Genomic DNA, 17,409 nt, shown 5'->3' with positions numbered 1-17,409 from the left:
CAAATATAGAATCTCACAATTTTTATATTAATGTATATTACAAATAATTAATAATTAAATGTAGCGGATTTTGTATTATTTAATACCGTTTCCAAGTTAATAGATTCACGATAACATTAGCAATGCCACTTGTTGAATAATCCCCAATCTTGAGCGTTCACTATGTCATATCTCGAGTGGCACTCCACCTAATCAGCCCTCCCTTATCAGACCCAAGCACTTTTCGGTTTTTTATCAACTCTCCCGAACACACCCACCCACTAATAACCTTGGCAGCTTTTCCCACGCACTCTTATCAGCGGGCGTATAAAGAAAATTCCATCGATCGATGGCGTTCGGTATGCAGGGAACAGGAGCGGAGCTCAGTTATGACCTACCCCAGCATCGGGATGCCAGGGATTCCAAGGATGCCTAGCATTCCAAGGATATGTGAGTTAGCAGCCAACTGCGCACGCTTATGTTGGCCTGGAACTTTTGGCATTCTTATCATTTCCCAAGAGGCGTGTGAAAATCGATGTCGCCGGGCGGAAAATGCGTGACGTAATGGGGAAAAGCACGGGAAACGCGGGCTTCCTGGGTGCCCGTTAGCTAATAGTTGGCCAGCGGAGTCGGAGCCGGAGCCGGAGATGCAGTGCCTCTCTATCGACAGGGGAAAATCAGTGCGTCCCCCTCGCCCCTTTGCAGCAAGTGTCGCACGTCCACCCACCTAGCAGAAATTATGACAGCTGGAGGTTCCAGTTTACAGGTAGTACCGACGGGTTTTCCAACCAGTTGGGGTAGTATGGTACTTTAGAAAAAGCTACATTAAGTTTAAGCTCCACGAACACCATAAAAAAAATCCATCATAAGTTACAAATAATGGAATGATTGACAACAAGTGATTTAAAGGATGTAATTAATGGACTATTACTTTATAAATGTTATAGAAAACAAGTAACTTTTCTTTAAAGCAATGTATAAAATAATGGTAAATTAATAAACTATTTATAAAGATGATAGGTGATTTGGAGTGAGTTTCTACTGAACTTAAGGTGTCATTGTTACGAAATATAAATCTTTAAATATCAAGTACAGAAAATAAGAACATCTTCATCGATATAATAGTAAATAAAAGCAAATCAGTTAAATAATAATACGTTTGATAAGTAAGAGTACTTAATAAAAAAGAGTTTGATATAATGAAATACAGATTTTTAAATAAATAACTAAAATAACTACTAGATAATAAAAATGGCATATGTTCGTAAGTCTCCCATATCTTTGGCAAACTTCCCTAAATGGCAACCCTATAAAGTGGTAACTCTTCGTCGACTACCTCCCGCTCCACTAAATCATCGAAAATCGGGAATACGCGGAATCACCTCCTCTGGGATCCTGGGCTGCTGTTCCGCTTTCTACACCATCCGCAACTCGTATCCCTGTTGCGTGTCCGTGTGCGCTACTGGAGTGCCACGCCCCCTCTTTCCACTTACTCCCCCACTTAAACATTAGTTGAATATTCCCGCGTGCGTGTATAGAGAAAGTGTGTACCCATTTCTTTTTTTCGGGGACACTGGGCTCAAATTTTGGGGGTGGTACTGCTGGGGATGCTGGGCACATCCACTTTCCACCGTTAGTTTAGTATGCGTGATGCTGTTGGCCGTTTTGGTTGCCTGTTAGCCTAAAATGCGTGTCGCTGTGATAATGTGATGTGTGCTGCGCTTGTGTGCGCGGCGATAGAGAAATGGGGGTTGGCGAAATGTGGGCGTGAAAGTTTTGGCGGAAAAATTAAGGGGTGTACCGCCAGATAGAGGCATCGCTTTGCCCATTTCTGATCGCCCATTACATTTGAGAAGTAAAATCTACGCTATGTCGTGCACTTGAGCCAATCTTCTCTATAAAAAATATATAAAATTTAAATCCCAGCTAACATTTATTTGAGGCGAAGGCAAAAAAAGGAGCATAAAAACCGGTGGCAAATAGGATTATCCAAAGGAGTCAGTTTCCGAAATGGAGGGGGTGGGTGGGGATGCCCGTTGCCCGCTGCTCAAGTGAGCAACTCCAAATCCACCACTCAACCAGAGTGTCCTTCAAACCGCCGAGGCCCACACCAAACTTTTTATATATATCTAGTTGATGGCAAAACTCCTGCGAAACACGCACACAAGTGAAAATGTTGAATTTTGGCGCCTTCGTGGACCAGGCGAACAGGAGAAACAGGATGCAGGACGTTCATTTTGCGGGTTAAGAGAGAGAGAACGGGAGAGCGGGAGAGGGTTGCCATAACAACAGCAGCTGCGCGCTCTCTCTTTCTCTCTTCCTCTCTCTCTCTCTCTCTCCCGTTGAGGTCCTTTGGTGACCTTGTTTTCACTCTCGTTCCGCGCTCTCTCGCCATCTCGCTCTTAGGAATGTGCAACCGGAAACAGCGCCTTCGTCCTTTTGCTGTTCGCCGGTTCCACAGGATGCTTTTTGCGTTTGATTTCAGGGACAAATATAATGATTGATGGACCCGGTTGCTATGGCAAAAATCCCATTGCGTGAGGGAATGTGCCGTTGGTGTGTCCTTGTTCCTGTATGTGTGTGTGTGTGTGTGGGAGAGCTGATGAGAGAACAGCTGATGTGGGCGGAAAACCCCCGTCCGGTGGGTGGGAAAACTCAGGGGTGAGCAGCCCAGGTCCCAGCTGACAGCCAGGGAATCCCCTTAAATTAGTAGGAACCAAGTTGTTACCTAACTTTCTTTGTAGCATTTTATGCGAAGAAATGTTTTGGATGATGAGGCGCAACTTATGTGTAAAGCCCTCTTATAAGAAGTAAGAATGTTTAGTAAGATTCTTATAATTCTTTAAAATATCCCCTTAAATATTTTAGGAACCAAGTACTGTTACCTAACTTTCTTTGTAATATTTTATTTGAAAAAATTTATATCAGATTATAAAGCGAACATTAAGGTCTTTAAATATAGGTTATATGGTGTTATGTTATCCTCCCCCACAAAAAAACATTATGTTTATCAAGTAGTAACATAAATAAGGGTATTATTTATGAAATACAAGTGATTTTGCTGGGGATGTTTGACGTAGATATCGAAAGAAACAAAGATCAAAAATAATTCGAAACTATGTAGTAAGATTGAATGGGTAGAATAGACTATACCAAAATTCCCGAAAAAAGTTTCTTATATATATATGGACATCTGATCTCTCATCTTGTTTTAAATATTATAAAATATTAAATACATTGGTTGGCTTAAAGTTTGTTATTAATCAATTCGAAAGACCTTTATCTATTACAAGAATCTGGAGCATAGAACCCCACACTTAACTAGATTTAATCCTAAACGACAAGTGGGCCAGTTGATTAGGTAACCCCTGTCCAGGGGCGGTTTATTCCCCGCCACCTGAAACCGATTAGTTGCCCCCACATGACCCAAACGACCCAAATAATTGTAATTTATATGCCAAATGGCGAAAATAAAATCGAAACCATAATAAATGACTGACCGGCATTAATGAAAACCAAAAATCCGAATTCGCTGCTGGCCGGTGGAAACGGAGCTGAGACTAATGTGAAATGCCTCGAAGAGATTTGGCCAGATAACCAGATTCCGTTTTCCAGTTGCCAAATGTTGTTTTTCTTTTATTATTTATTTCGGGGGTATTTTGGCACACGCCCTCGCAGCGGCCACGCCCACGTGGCAGCACCTCCGCCTCCATTCTCTTTATTAGAGATCCGATGGCGTAGAATTCTCGGGGAGGTAGCCCTGGTTTATCTATCACCCACCTGGAAAGGTCAAAGTTGGGGGTTTCCCCTGAACCCGCCCCCCAGTGATCCCCCCAACCGACAATCCCTGGTGATCTGCACGTTTCGCTCATTTGGCTAACGTGATAATAAAGTGCAAATAATATGCCTCACACAGTTGAAGTCGAAAACGAAAATTTCAGACAATTGTTGGGCCAGCCAAGTCGAGTCTTTGGTGATCTTGCAACTGCGATATCTGCTGTTGCTGTTGTTGCTGCGGCTGCTGCAGCCTGTTGCAAGTTTTCCGCAATCGATGCAACAGCAACAACTGCAACATGGCATTATCGCTGATGGAAATGCACCTGACGCTGGCTATCACGGGTTTTTGCCGCGGTTTGTGGTATTTGCACGACTTTGGCTGGGGCGTTGGTTGCCACCAAAGCGAAACCGAGCTGATTCGGAGTTCAACCTGGCTAAGAAAACCTGGTCCATTCTGACGCACTGGCGACCACGTAAGGTGGTGGGCAGCAGCAATTGCAACAGCATTTGGCACTCGGGAAAAATATACAATAAATATTTATTTAAATATCAGCAAGGCACCATCATTGTTTCCATTTATTTGGTTTAATTCAAAAGAGCCGTTTAAGAAATGTTAACATAGTATTAACCATTTTGGGAAACCATAAATCTATCTTATTACTAGCTTTCTTTAATAAAGAATACCAGAAAAATCAAATATAAGTAATACAATTATATACAAATTGTGTGATCATTTTTAAAGAATTTTTCCATGCCCAACTTAAGATTTAATAATATTATTTAACAAGAAAAATACAAAGCTACTGTTATTTTACTAGTTTTCATATTAAAACGAATATGATATAACAAGAATCATTTGTTTGGAACTATTTTTCTTTATTTTTTTTTAATCTTTATATAGCTTTGCCACTTAAATATTATTATTTTTAGAAAGTATAACTATCAGAACTTTTAACCACACTTTAATCCCAGTGCAAGTGCAACAACCGGAGCCAGAGCAAAGTGCAACGCCAACCCGATTCTCTGTTTTCGCCCGCAGGCTCGTCTCTCGACATTTGCAAAAAGCTCCAGAGCTGCCTTCGACTGCAGCTCGTTATGCGGCAATTACTCGACAAACAATTTTTACCTTTAGCCCCAAGTTCAAATTTCAAAATCAAAATCAGCAGCAGCAGCGACGGCAGCAGAAAACCTGGACCTGTAGCCAGGTAATTGGGCTCCTCTCCCCGACTCTTGTAAGATTTCCCATGGGTAACCTGTTGGAACGACCGTCCGGCGAGCAACTGTAATCACTCACTCAATCCGAGGGATCTGCACAGGAAAATATATACGGATATATAACCATACATGAAGTTTTAAAAAATGAAAACGCGAATTCTTCAGAGCAAGATATTCTTAATGGTTCATGAAGAAAATAACAGCGCGAATTCTTTAGAAGAAGAATACAAAACAAAACTTTATCTGTTAATTCAATAAATCAAATAAGCGCGAATTCTTCAGAGCAATATCATTTTCTTGATATATTATATATAAGTCCGCATATTGATTCATGAAGAAAATAAGAACGCGAATTCTTTAGAAGAAGAGGGAACAATACTTATCAATTACCTCAATCTGTTGAAGCAGTGAATGAATCTGTAAATAAACGCGAATTCTTCAGAACAATAATTTCTTTGGTGAGATTGATAACAAAATATCGTCTAAGAGTAGTTCCATTTCACCAACTTTTTCTCCCTGTGTGACTGCAACTGGTGGAACCGACTCGAGCGGTCCAAGGTGTTAGCCAGTCAGTTTGTCAGTCTGCCAGAGTTCGCATAGGGACACGAACTTCAAATCAAAGCCGGGCTAAGTGCCGGTTTGTGGCCCACAAAGGGATTGCACTGCAGATTTGCATGTGGCAGGCTGCTGGGGCTCAGAGCTGGGAGATCTTGGAATGCGGCGAGCCATATAAATAGTTATAGATTGTTGCGCTTTTTCGGCAGCCTTGCCGGCATCACACAGGTTGCCTTCCGAAGGGCAGACAACTTAATTGTGATCCACCGCCGAACTGCTGCCGGTGCAGCAGAGGTTTTCCAGTTGCCGAGGCAGGGAAATTGAGAATTTGGGTTGCCAGCGGAATGTGTGCGCTTCCCATGGTCACAAGACCTGACATTTTTATATGAAGATTTTGCAATGCAAAGTGGGAAAATGTAAGGGAGGTAAAAGGCGGAAAATAGTTAACAATACTAATAGATTTATTTGATGAATTAAATATTATAATAAATTGTTAACCTATGGCATACTTTCCTCTAGAGCAGTTAGATTGATGAAAATGCTGTTAAGGACTTATGACAATTGCTTGATTTTTGACTAACAGACTGGTGTTTGTTAAAGTCATAAAACAACCTATAGAGCTTAATAATATGTTATAAAGTTATATATTAAATTTAGGTTGACAAGACTATTTAAAAATTTCCAACCAAATGGTAAAAAGTCAATAATTTCTCATGAGGACTACTGTGTGTGTTTCGGAAGAGCGGAAGTATAGAAAAATAGTATCCCTTGGGAAGATAGAGTTCCTTCTGTTACCAACCACTACATCATAATGAAAAGTTATAACATTGTTTTACAATTTTCATAATGGAATTTCAATTAAAACACTCTTAAACACATTTTTCCAACTAAACACAGCCTAACTCATGTTGCACCCACTAATTCATTGCAGAATCACCTCTTCCATTGAAAAGCCACACAAAATTCCCCAGAAATCCAAGCCTCCGCTGGGGAATCTTGGCAACAGGATTTTACTGGAACAATAACATAATTTGTGTTCGATCTCGCCACCTCCCGCCCACCAAATGTGGCGAAAATTGGCTATAAACCGGGCAATTAGCAAACATTTTCACGCACTGCACGCGTTTGCGATGTTCGCCCCATTCGCTGATGGCCAAAACGTGAGCGAGGCGTGAGCATAAATAGGATGGAAAATGGCAGTAATTAACGAGAGTGGAAATCGGATTCGGAATGGAAATGGGAATCCGAGCTGCGGCGGCCGTTTTCATAAACATAAAAAGCCAATTTCAATAACATTTTCCATTCCCGGCGAGTGTTTTTTGCTGGTGCTCGTTGCAAGTTGCAACATGAAACGGCGGCAGCAGCCACATTAGATGCTGCTCTCTTGCAGCAGCAACAGTTGCTGTTGCTACAAATTTGTTGCTGCTAGAATATCGTTTATTGAAACATTAATTGCCCATGTGAAAATCAGTGCGAGTTGGCCATTTGGTTGTTCAGTTGCCGCCCGCCGCAGTGAATTTGCATTTTTCCTGCTGCTTCACCGCCGTTTGAGACACTTGTTTAAGTTGGTTTTGCTTTTCTTAATTTTTTTGTTGCTTGGGGTCGTCGAATGTTGCCCTCCGACAGCTTCCTTTTTCCATTGCGATAATTGAAATTTGATGTTGGACATTTTTTTGCCATTTCTGTGGATGTTGTGGGGGATTTGTGGTCACTAACTAGTTTGGGAAAATCGGAAAATACAAAGCTACCTTTAAAAAATTTAATTCTATAAAATTATATAACTAAATATCTTAATAAATTCTGCTTCTTATGAGCATTAAATAAATAAATAATAAACCATGTGCCCCTTGTTTGTCCAACCAATCTAAAGTCGCCCCTGACAGTTTTGCGCATTCCCATGGACAATTTGTTGGGCCTATGCTAAGGTTTTGGGGTCTTGACAATCAACAATTGAAATGCCTTCAATTGCACTTCACAGCTTAATCACGGGGAACAGCCAAGTCAACAACTGTAACACCTACACTGGAAAACACAAAACGATTGACAGCCTGAACTGTCAACGCATTGAAAATCGCTTGAGTGACTGCCATAGGTGACCACGCCCCTTTACCCTCCCAGAAAGCACTGAAAAAAAGGAATTTATAAAAAACTATATCTATGATACCATATTAATATATTTTATTTCAGAATTTATGTTTACTTTCTTGATTAAATTTGTAAACCAAAATTAAATTATTAAGCTTGTGATCATTTTTCAAAGAATTTTCGGACCTTTTTTCTTTTTTGAATATGAGAAAAATGTGCAGAAGCATTTATTGGGATTTTAGATCATATCATTTTTAAACAAAAAATGTTAATATTTATTTTCAGTGCTGTGTTACTTGTCGACGCCGGTGGCAATCGAGGGAGAGCGAGAAAACATGTCCACACTACAAGGAAAAATACAAAAAATAAAAGAGTTTCCATAATGAAAATGTCAACCCGTTGGCGGAGTGCAAAGTCCACTTTATTTGCCAGGGGGGGAGAGGAAAATAAATAAGAGAATAATACGGCAGCAAAGGTAGACAATAGTTCACAGACTGCAACTGCAACTGCAACTGCGGAATATCACGCGTGATTCATCGGCTGCATTGTGGCAACAACAAAATTCAACAAATGCAACGCCCACGCACGCACAAATGCATATGCAAATGCGTTTTTTATGCTTGTTAGAGCAACGCCTGCGTGGCCCAATGGAAATTGTGAACTTTTCTTATTTATTAAGCCAGCCAAGTCGTAATTATGCAAAACGGGCCAAGAGCTGCAAAAATATGTTGCTGATGGGACGAGAGCAACGAGGTATATAGATCTCGCCAAGGAGCTACCAATAGGGCTTGCCAAGGAAATTTATATTCGCCTCGGGGTCATAAATAATTAACTGGTCCTAAAATTTGAATAAATCTGTATAATAAACACACATTAAGAAAAGCATAAATAAATCTTTTTGCATTTAGGACAAGACTAACGACTATATTTATGATAAAAATGTAAATAAGGATATGAGCAAGACTACAGAGCATGTATGATGTTTAAAATATTTCAATTTTATACAAGAAGTTACCTCAATTGGTTGCATAATGACCAAAAAGAATATTCCTAAGCTTTGATAAATTTCCCAGAAAAGCAAGAGACAATAAGACGGAAAGAGCGATTTGATCCCGTAATTTGATTACACAATTGCCAAATATTTGTCAAGACCGAGAAACGACTCAACTGTGGGTGTACTTGAACTCCGCACTCGATAAACTTAACAGCCAAAGTGCAAAATGCAACCGGCAACAACCAACTACCGACAACCGACAACTGGCAGCAACACCAAACACTCAGACAACCGAAATCGCAGACAGCAACACGGTTTGTGGCATTCAAAAACGATTTGCACCATCAGATCATCGAGATAAGCATTAAGAATCTTTGACAGAAATTGGTTAACTTTGAGATACAATTTGGTTTTTCATGGGGTATAGGGATTTTATTGGTGATCTGTGGGTGTAAAAAGTGTAAAGGAATATATTGGGGTGCATGCGAGGACAGTGAAATAACGCCCATTACTTATTTCATTGGGCGTTATTGCACTCAGCCAATATATTAAATAAAACTATGCCAACCAGTTCAAGCCTTTATTTTTAGAATTAATTCTTAAGAATGAAGCTATAAATAATTGCAATACAATCGTTTACTTGATGATCATTCATTTACCAGTATAGTTTTCCATAGATGTGTCACATTTGTCTACTAAAGATATATTAGTAAAATATTCAATCTGGTTTTGTCCTTCTGAAACCTTTCTTCTTTGATAAATAACCCGGAATTGAGGAAAACTACTCGAAAGGGTATGTGATTTTCCCCGACTTGGCCGGAACCTTTTGCTTTCGGGGTGCCGCTGGCGTCGATTGGCAATCGCTGGATGGAATCGCGACCCGGCGACCCGCTTTCTGGGCTGCCAGCTCAAAGGGCTTCAGCCCTGACAGTAGCACCCAGTTTAAACTCGGATTTCGGCTGCAATTTTTGGCATCTCTTGCGACAATTTGGCAATCATTTGCATATCGATGCGGCGATCGGTGCTGCTTTTTCCCATTTTTGCAGGGGAACGTGTTGGCATTTTCCGCCAGCTTCATCTGCCAAAGAGTTGAGTTTCCAACTCAATTAGAAGCTGAGGAGTTGTTTTCACGTTGTTTACCCCCCAATTGAGATGCGGCGCATAATGAAATCGAAACCGAAAGACCAGAGGGTTCAATGTTTTGTTTTCAAAATGTGCTCTGGAAATCCTTGAACAGTGTCATCGGCCCAACCGGCGATTAATTTACAAAATAGACAAAATTCTTCCGCAATAAAGGGGGAAGAAAAACAAAGGTCTGCAGAATGGAGATTATCTATTTAAGAGGCGAAATCCACTGCCCGAGACGAGTCTCCTTGCCGCAAAGAGTCAACGCACTGCGCAACTCATGAATTTTACTACAACTGCCGCTTTACGCACTTTTATCTGAATATTTTGAGGCTGATATTCTGTTTTCATCTTCATTTTCTTGAGAATTTCAAGCCCATTTATTTATGTGTTGGCGGGACGGAATTTGCGCGTAAATTCAAGGATTATATGAGTTCCAAGGGGAAAATGAAAGATTTAAGCGGGAAGGATTGCTTTAACAACAAAGGGAATCAGCATATACATTTTAACATCTATGTACTGAACTACATAAATATTTGTAAGACTTACTTAAGTAAAGCTAAAGATATACAAAGTTTAAAGGCGATAAAAATGTTTTGAAATTTTTGAAGAAACTTTCAGTGTTTTTTATTTTCTTAATTGAAAATAAGTTTGGAATATTCCCTAAAAGTATAGCTTACTCTCAAATCCCTAATTATACAGATGATTTATGGTGGAAGAATCTAACTTTTTCTGGAAAACCACAATCACTTGAAAATTTCAATAAAATAAATTTTCAATTTTATTTTTACCGCCCTCTGCCGCTCAGTAGCTGCACTAAAACAAAGCAGTTCACATGTGCGTTAAAGCAGTTTACACATGTAGAACAAAGCAGTTTATGTAGAATAAATGTAAGAATATCGATGTTCGATACCTCGATATGATTATATTTTTGCCCACCTCTAGTTCTAGCCAAATTTGACGTGCAAATAGCCAAGCTGGCAGCACTGATTTCGGTAAACACGTTGCACTGTTTTTTTGATTTTTGCAACTGCTGTGATTTGAATGAAATAATTGTTTTAAACAATTGGCAAGACCACTGAAAAATCCGAAATGGTGAGTACTAAGGGGAGGAGTAGGTGGCCCCCATAGATGACTCACCGAGTGGGCCACGAGGACAAGCCGGCTGATGCAACTTTGCGCCGCCTGAGTGCAACATTCTAAATGCAAATGCCATGCTAATTCCATGCTAATTACCATATTACCCCCCAAAACAGACCACCAGTGAACGCAAGGGCACCTTCAAGGTGGAGTACCTGCAGAAGATCGAGCAGGAGGTGCAGCAGCGCTGGGAGACGGAGCGCGTCCACGAGTCGGACGCACCGACGGCTCCAAAGAAGCGGCAGGCGGAGAAGTTCTTCGTGACCTTTCCCTTTCCCTACATGAATGGCCGCCTCCACCTGGGCCACACCTTCTCGCTCTCCAAGGCGGAGTACTCGGTGCGCTACCACCGGCTGAAGGGACGCCGCGTCCTCTGGCCCTTTGGCTTCCACTGCACGGGAATGCCCATTAAGGCTTGTGCCGACAAGCTGACCCGGGAGCTGGAGCAGTTTGGCTACCCGCCCAGGTTTCCCGACACCCAGGAGGAGACGCCTGCTCCCGCGGAGACCACTGCCTCCGAGGTGCCCAAGGACAAGTCCAAGGGAAAGAAAAGCAAGGCGGTGGCCAAGACCGGGGCCGCCAAGTACCAATGGCAAATCATGCAGAGCCTCGGCCTCAAGGACGAGGAGATCAAGGACTTTGCCAACGCCGAGCACTGGCTGAACTACTTCCCACCGCTGGCAGTGCAGGATCTCAAGAGGATCGGCGTGCACATCGACTGGCGGCGCACCTTCATCACCACCGATGCCAATCCCTACTTCGACTCCTTTGTGCGCTGGCAGTTCAATCACCTGAAGGAGCGCGGCAAGATCATGTACGGCAAGCGGTACACCATCTACTCGCCCAAGGACGGCCAGCCCTGCATGGACCACGATCGCTCCACCGGCGAGGGAGTGGGTCCCCAGGAGTACACGCTCATCAAGATGAAGGTGCTGGAGACGCCCAAGGCTTTGAGGTACGTCTATGATTACATACTGAATGAGTTTTTAATAATTATCCTCTTCTAATCCCATCCCAGCTCCATCAAGCAGCCCATTTACATGGTGGCCGCCACACTGCGTCCGGAGACCATGTACGGCCAGACCAACTGCTGGCTGCATCCGGACATCAAGTACATCGCCTGGCAGACCAGCAGGAACAACGAAGTCTGGATAAGCACGCGTAGGGCGGCCAGAAATATGACCTATCAGGGATTCACTGCCGTGGAGGGAGATATCAAGGTTCTGGCTGAGCTGACTGGCCAAGATCTGCTGGGAGTGCCCCTCTCGGCTCCCCTGACCCCCCACAAGATCGTCTATACCTTGCCCATGCTGAGCATCAAGGAGGACAAGGGAACTGGTGTGGTCACTTCAGTGCCCTCCGATTCACCCGATGACTACGCTGCTTTGGTGGATCTGCAGAAGAAGGAGGCGTTCCGCCAGAAGTACGGACTAAAGGATGAGATGGTGGTGCCCTATGAGCCCATTCCCATCATCGAAGTGCCCACGCTGGGTAAGCTGTGTGCCGTCCATGCCTATGAGACCCTGAAGATTCAGTCGCAAAATGACAAGGATAAGCTAGCCGAAGCTAAGGAAATGTGCTACCTCAAGAGTATGTGCATCCAAATAATCTTTTATAAGTTTGTTACTTAATTTATTCCCTTAACCAAAGGTTTCTATGACGGCGTGATGTTGGTGGGCGAGTTTGCCGGCCGCAAGATTCAGGATGTAAAGAAGGATCTGCAGAAGCGCCTGGTCGACGCCAACGAGGCGGATGTCTACTACGAGCCGGAGAAGACCATCATGTCGCGTTCGGCCGACGAGTGCGTGGTGGCTCTGTGCAACCAGTGGTACCTCAATTATGGAGAGCCCGTGTGGCAGGCTCAGGCCACCAAGATCCTGCAGGACATGGAAACCTTTCACGAGGAGGCGCGCAACAACTTCGAGGCCTGCTTGAACTGGCTGCACGAGTACGCCTGCTCCAGGACCTACGGCCTGGGAACCAAACTGCCTTGGGACGACAAGTGGCTGATTGAATCCCTGTCGGACTCCACCATCTACATGGCCTTCTACACGGTGGTTCATTTGCTGCAGGGCGGCACTTTCCGCGGCGAGAAGCCAGGACCTTTTGGCATCAAACCTTCGGACATGACCGCCGAAATCTGGGACTACATCTTCTTCAAGGAAACCCCACTGCCAAAGAAGACGGCCATTAAGAAGGAACATCTTGCTGTTCTGCGCCGTGAGTTCGAGTACTGGTACCCGATGGATCTTCGTGTCTCTGGCAAGGATCTCATCCAGAACCACTTGACCTTCTGCCTCTACAATCACGCCGCCATCTGGCCAAATGATGAGAACAAGTGGCCCAAGGGAATGCGTGTAAATGGTCACCTGTTGCTTAATTCCTCTAAGATGTCGAAATCAGATGGAAACTTCCTCACCCTAACCGAAGCTGTGGACAAGTTCTCAGCCGATGGCATGCGTCTATGTTTGGCCGATGCCGGCGACAGTGTGGAGGATGCCAACTTTGTGGAGAGCACTGCGGATGCAGGTATCCTCCGTCTGTACACCTTCATTGAGTGGGTCAAGGAGATGCTGGACAACAGGAGCAGTCTGCGAAAGGGCACGGATAAGACCTTCAACGATCAGGTCTTCCTGAGTGAGCTTAATTTGAAAACGCAGCAAACTGACGACAACTACCGGAAGATGTTGTTCAAGGAGGCTCTGAGGAGTGGCTTCTACGAACTCCAGTTGGCCAGGGACAAGTACAGGGAGCTGTGTGGCGCCCAGGGAATGCATGAGGATCTGGTACTGGAGTTTATCCGTAGACAAGCCCTTTTGGTCTCCCCGATATGTCCTCACATGGCGGAGCATGTTTGGGGACTGCTGGGCAACAAGGAGTCCATTGTTCACGCTCGCTGGCCGGAAGTTGGAGCCATCAACGAAGTTGATATCCTGTGCTCGGAGTATCTCATGGAAGCCGCTCACTCGTTCCGTCTGAACCTCAAGAACTTAATGCAACTGAAGGGCAAGGCCGGAAAGGATAAGTCTGCCAGTGTCCAGCAGGAGAAACCGAATCGCGGACTTGTCTGGGTGGCCAAGACCTATCCTCCTTGGCAGTGCTGCGTGCTGGATACCATGAAGGAGTTGTTCAACAAATCGCAAGCTTTGCCGGACAACAAAGTCATCGCTGCTACACTGCAACAAAAGGCTGAACTGAAGAAGTTCATGAAGCGCGTGATGCCCTTTGCCCAGATGATTCGCGAAAAGGTGGAGTCTGGCAAGGGAGTGGCTGCTCTGGCCGTCACTTTGGAGTTCGACGAGCGGCAGGTGTTGATCAGTAATCTGGATTACCTGAAAAACACACTGGATGTGAGTACTTTCTTCTTTGAGTATTTCCCTTTAATCAACTTTTGATTTACTTCAGCTGGATGTCCTGGAAATTAAGTACACCGACGACCCCTCAGCGCCGGAGAAAACTCGTGAGGAAGTGCGTCCTGGCTCGCCCTTCATCAGCTTCTCAGTGGCTCCCAATGTGAGCGTGGAGCTGACGAACCCCATCGAACGTTCGTCGCTTTTCCAGGTCAACACTGTCATTTCCGAAGGCGACACTGTGCAGTCCCTGCGTGAAAAGCTTTCCAAGATCATTGGGCTCAAAACGGACATGGCTAACCTGAAAATCTGGCGTTACGAGGATCCCGTTCTGGGCCCCCGAAAGATACCCAACTTTGAGGACTACAAAGCGGGAAAGACTGTGCTCAGTGAGGGCAACTTTATCCTGGATGTGGCTTCTAAGAAAGTCAGCCTGGAGCAGGCCGGCAAGCTGACCGAAGTGGGAAGAAATCTGATCTATGTGGTGGATTAAATCGAACAGCATCACAAGCCTAATTAATTTATTCGTAGAATGAAATTGAAACCTTGTAAAACGACATCTTGGCTATTAAACTGTACTGTGAGACGCTTGTGCCCAATTCAAGTAAAGTAAAAATTAAACTTAAAAAGGTTAATTGTAATATATGCCTAAAATGAACTTGAAACCTAGCTTAGTGTAAGTCAAGTGACCCAATTAAGCAACTGAATGGTAGGCCTGTATATTTGTAGTTCAAGATAAATGTCTTTTTAAAGTGAGAGTGTGTCCAATGCCACCCTAAAACTAAAGGTCTTCGGGGTATTTAGTGTGTCAGTGGACTGATAAGCTGCACAGTGGTTTCCCAGCAGGTCTTCTGCCCAATGGGTGGCTATCACTAATCCAAGAAAAGAACCACGAATTGCGGAGAACACCTATATAAGGCTTTGCTCTGCTTAAGGCCATAGTATACTTCGGTTTTTTGTGGAACAACCATGTTGGCCCTTCGCTTGTTTCTAGTGCTGCAGTGCAGCCTGTTGGTTCTGGCGGGAGTTTGTTTAATACCGCAGCCTGTCAAAAGACAGCGGTCCCTAAAGGATGTGTTGGAAAAACCCTGGAAACTATCTCCTCGCTTGGATGGACGAATTGTTGGTGGACATCGCATTAATATCACCGATGCACCACATCAGGTTTCCCTGCAAACTTCCTCTCATATTTGTGGAGGCTCTATAATTTCGGAGGAGTGGATACTGACTGCTGCCCATTGTACCTAGTAAGATGAGAGATTGTTTGAACTTTCCTTCGAAATAATCAAAATTCTTATGTATTATAGTGGAAAAACTGCGGATCGCCTAAAAATACGCTTGGGCACCAGTGAATTCGCCCGCAGTGGTGAACTCCTTCGAGTCCAGAAGATCGTCCAGCACGCCCAGTTCAACTTCACCAATGTGGATTACGATTTTTCTCTGCTCCAGCTGGCCCATCCAATCAAATTCGATGAGACCAAAAAGGCCATAAAGCTGCCCGAACCGCAGATGAAGTTCATGGACGGGGAGACCTGCTTCGTGAGTGGTTGGGGCAACACCCAAAACCTGCTGGAGTCCAGGGAGTGGCTGCGTCAGGTGGAGGTGCCCCTGGTCAACCAGGAGCTGTGCAGCGAGAAGTACAAGCAATACGGTGGGGTCACCGAGCGAATGATCTGTGCCGGATTCCTGGAGGGCGGCAAGGATGCCTGCCAGGGCGACTCCGGCGGTCCGATGGTCAGCGAGTCGGGGGAGCTGGTGGGCGTGGTCAGCTGGGGCTATGGTTGCGCCAAGCCCGACTATCCGGGTGTCTACTCCCGAGTGAGCTTCGCCAGGGATTGGATCAAGGAGCACAGTGGGGTTTGAATGTTGAAATCCTCTTAAATATACCCAATTTGGCAAAACACTTCAAATAAACTAATATGACTAAAAACATCTTTTAATTATGAATGATTAATATCTCTCTTTTGGTACGATGGGTTTGGGATAGCTGATGCCAGTTAAAAGGTGTACAATAATTTTTTCTTTTATCTTTCATATAAAATAGTTAAAAAAGCTTTGGTAGCATTACAAAAAATTATAATTTTAGATACCTATAATAAATATTTGAAGTAATTTATTGTTTATCTTGAAGATATTAAAGTGTATCTTAAAGATATTATAATTAATCTTAATAATATTATTAAATCCTAAAAAAAAACTTCATTAAAGATATTAAAAATAAACTATTGTGTTCATAAGTATTACATAACAAGGAATGGAATTAAGTCATAAATTAAATAGTTAAATGAAGAAAAATAACTCTTGCAGCTCCAGAGAAAGTTATCTTTCTTAACTTAGTTTCTCAGTTAATTTAAGATTTTAGTGCAGTCACGATTATGTAAAATTTTTACAGGTCCATTATTTTACCACGAGTCAGATTTTAACCAGAGAAATGTAAACAAAAATTGGAATAAATACCTAAATGTGGCATGTAATTCAATATAACTAATTCTACAATGTGCCTTAGCATAATTGCTTACTTCAGTCTAAAATATAAACTTAGGTTACGCAAGTTTTGAAACAATTAAAAAAATAAAATTTAATATACTTAAATTACCAATATATTGACCATCCCAGATATAATACAACCATAGTCAGAACATCTGGCTGAATATTTCCGCATAGATCATTTCGCAATGTGCTCTTGGAACAGGAGACTCCCACACGTTGCCAGCACACAGCCAACTTGCCAGACACGCGACCCTGCTGCCTTTCGCACACTCTGCCGGCGCATGTCGCGTTGTTGGAAATGAGTCCAGTTGGCCACGTTAAAAGGATGTTGGGATGTTGGGATGTCTCTGTCTGTGTGCGGGTCCTTTGGCTTCTGGCAGGGGGAGCTTTGCGCCCAGCATCTGTGGGCCTCATCTAATTGTTTCGCCTTTCATTGGATGGCTTATCAGCCAGTTATCACGGTTTCTGGGCTCCGTTCATGTGTTACATGCGGCGTATACGCAATTAAACACATTACGTATACGTCGGGAATACTTTGTAGGCTGTATGCACAATTTCATAAGTTGGTTTGGATTTTTCTAGCCGTTGACCGGCTCTGCCCTTTATTGTGTTTGACTAGTGATAAATTAGCTTAGGAAAAATTAACATTAGACGTTGCATAACCGAGATGTATGTACTTACATAGCCTTGGCCTTGGTA

At 43.4% G+C, this 17,409-nt stretch overlaps 2 protein-coding genes across 2 annotated transcripts; both read left to right on the top strand.

Annotated features, from left to right (window-relative positions):
• Positions 1 to 10,686: 10,686 nt before the first annotated feature.
• LOC119547267 (leucine--tRNA ligase, cytoplasmic) lies at positions 10,687 to 14,843 on the top strand. The gene is made up of 5 exons (XM_037854049.1): positions 10,687 to 10,825; positions 10,987 to 11,825; positions 11,889 to 12,460; positions 12,521 to 14,220; positions 14,276 to 14,843. The coding sequence occupies exons 1-5, from the start codon at positions 10,823 to 10,825 to the stop codon at positions 14,711 to 14,713; spliced, it is 3,552 nt and encodes a 1,183-aa protein (XP_037709977.1). The 5' UTR covers positions 10,687 to 10,822; the 3' UTR covers positions 14,714 to 14,843.
• Positions 14,844 to 15,054: 211 nt separating this feature from the next.
• On the top strand, positions 15,055 to 16,083 carry LOC119546802 (trypsin-1). The gene is made up of 2 exons (XM_037853381.1): positions 15,055 to 15,467; positions 15,528 to 16,083. The coding sequence occupies exons 1-2, from the start codon at positions 15,190 to 15,192 to the stop codon at positions 16,081 to 16,083; spliced, it is 834 nt and encodes a 277-aa protein (XP_037709309.1). The 5' UTR covers positions 15,055 to 15,189.
• The last annotated feature ends 1,326 nt before the right edge of the window (positions 16,084 to 17,409 follow it).

This window comes from Drosophila subpulchrella, chromosome 2L (genome assembly GCF_014743375.2).
Source record: "Drosophila subpulchrella strain 33 F10 #4 breed RU33 chromosome 2L, RU_Dsub_v1.1 Primary Assembly, whole genome shotgun sequence".
NCBI lineage: Eukaryota > Metazoa > Arthropoda > Insecta > Diptera > Drosophilidae > Drosophila > Drosophila subpulchrella.
The sequence above is the reverse complement of the archived record's forward strand: the minus strand, read 5'-3'. Positions and strand labels throughout refer to the sequence as shown.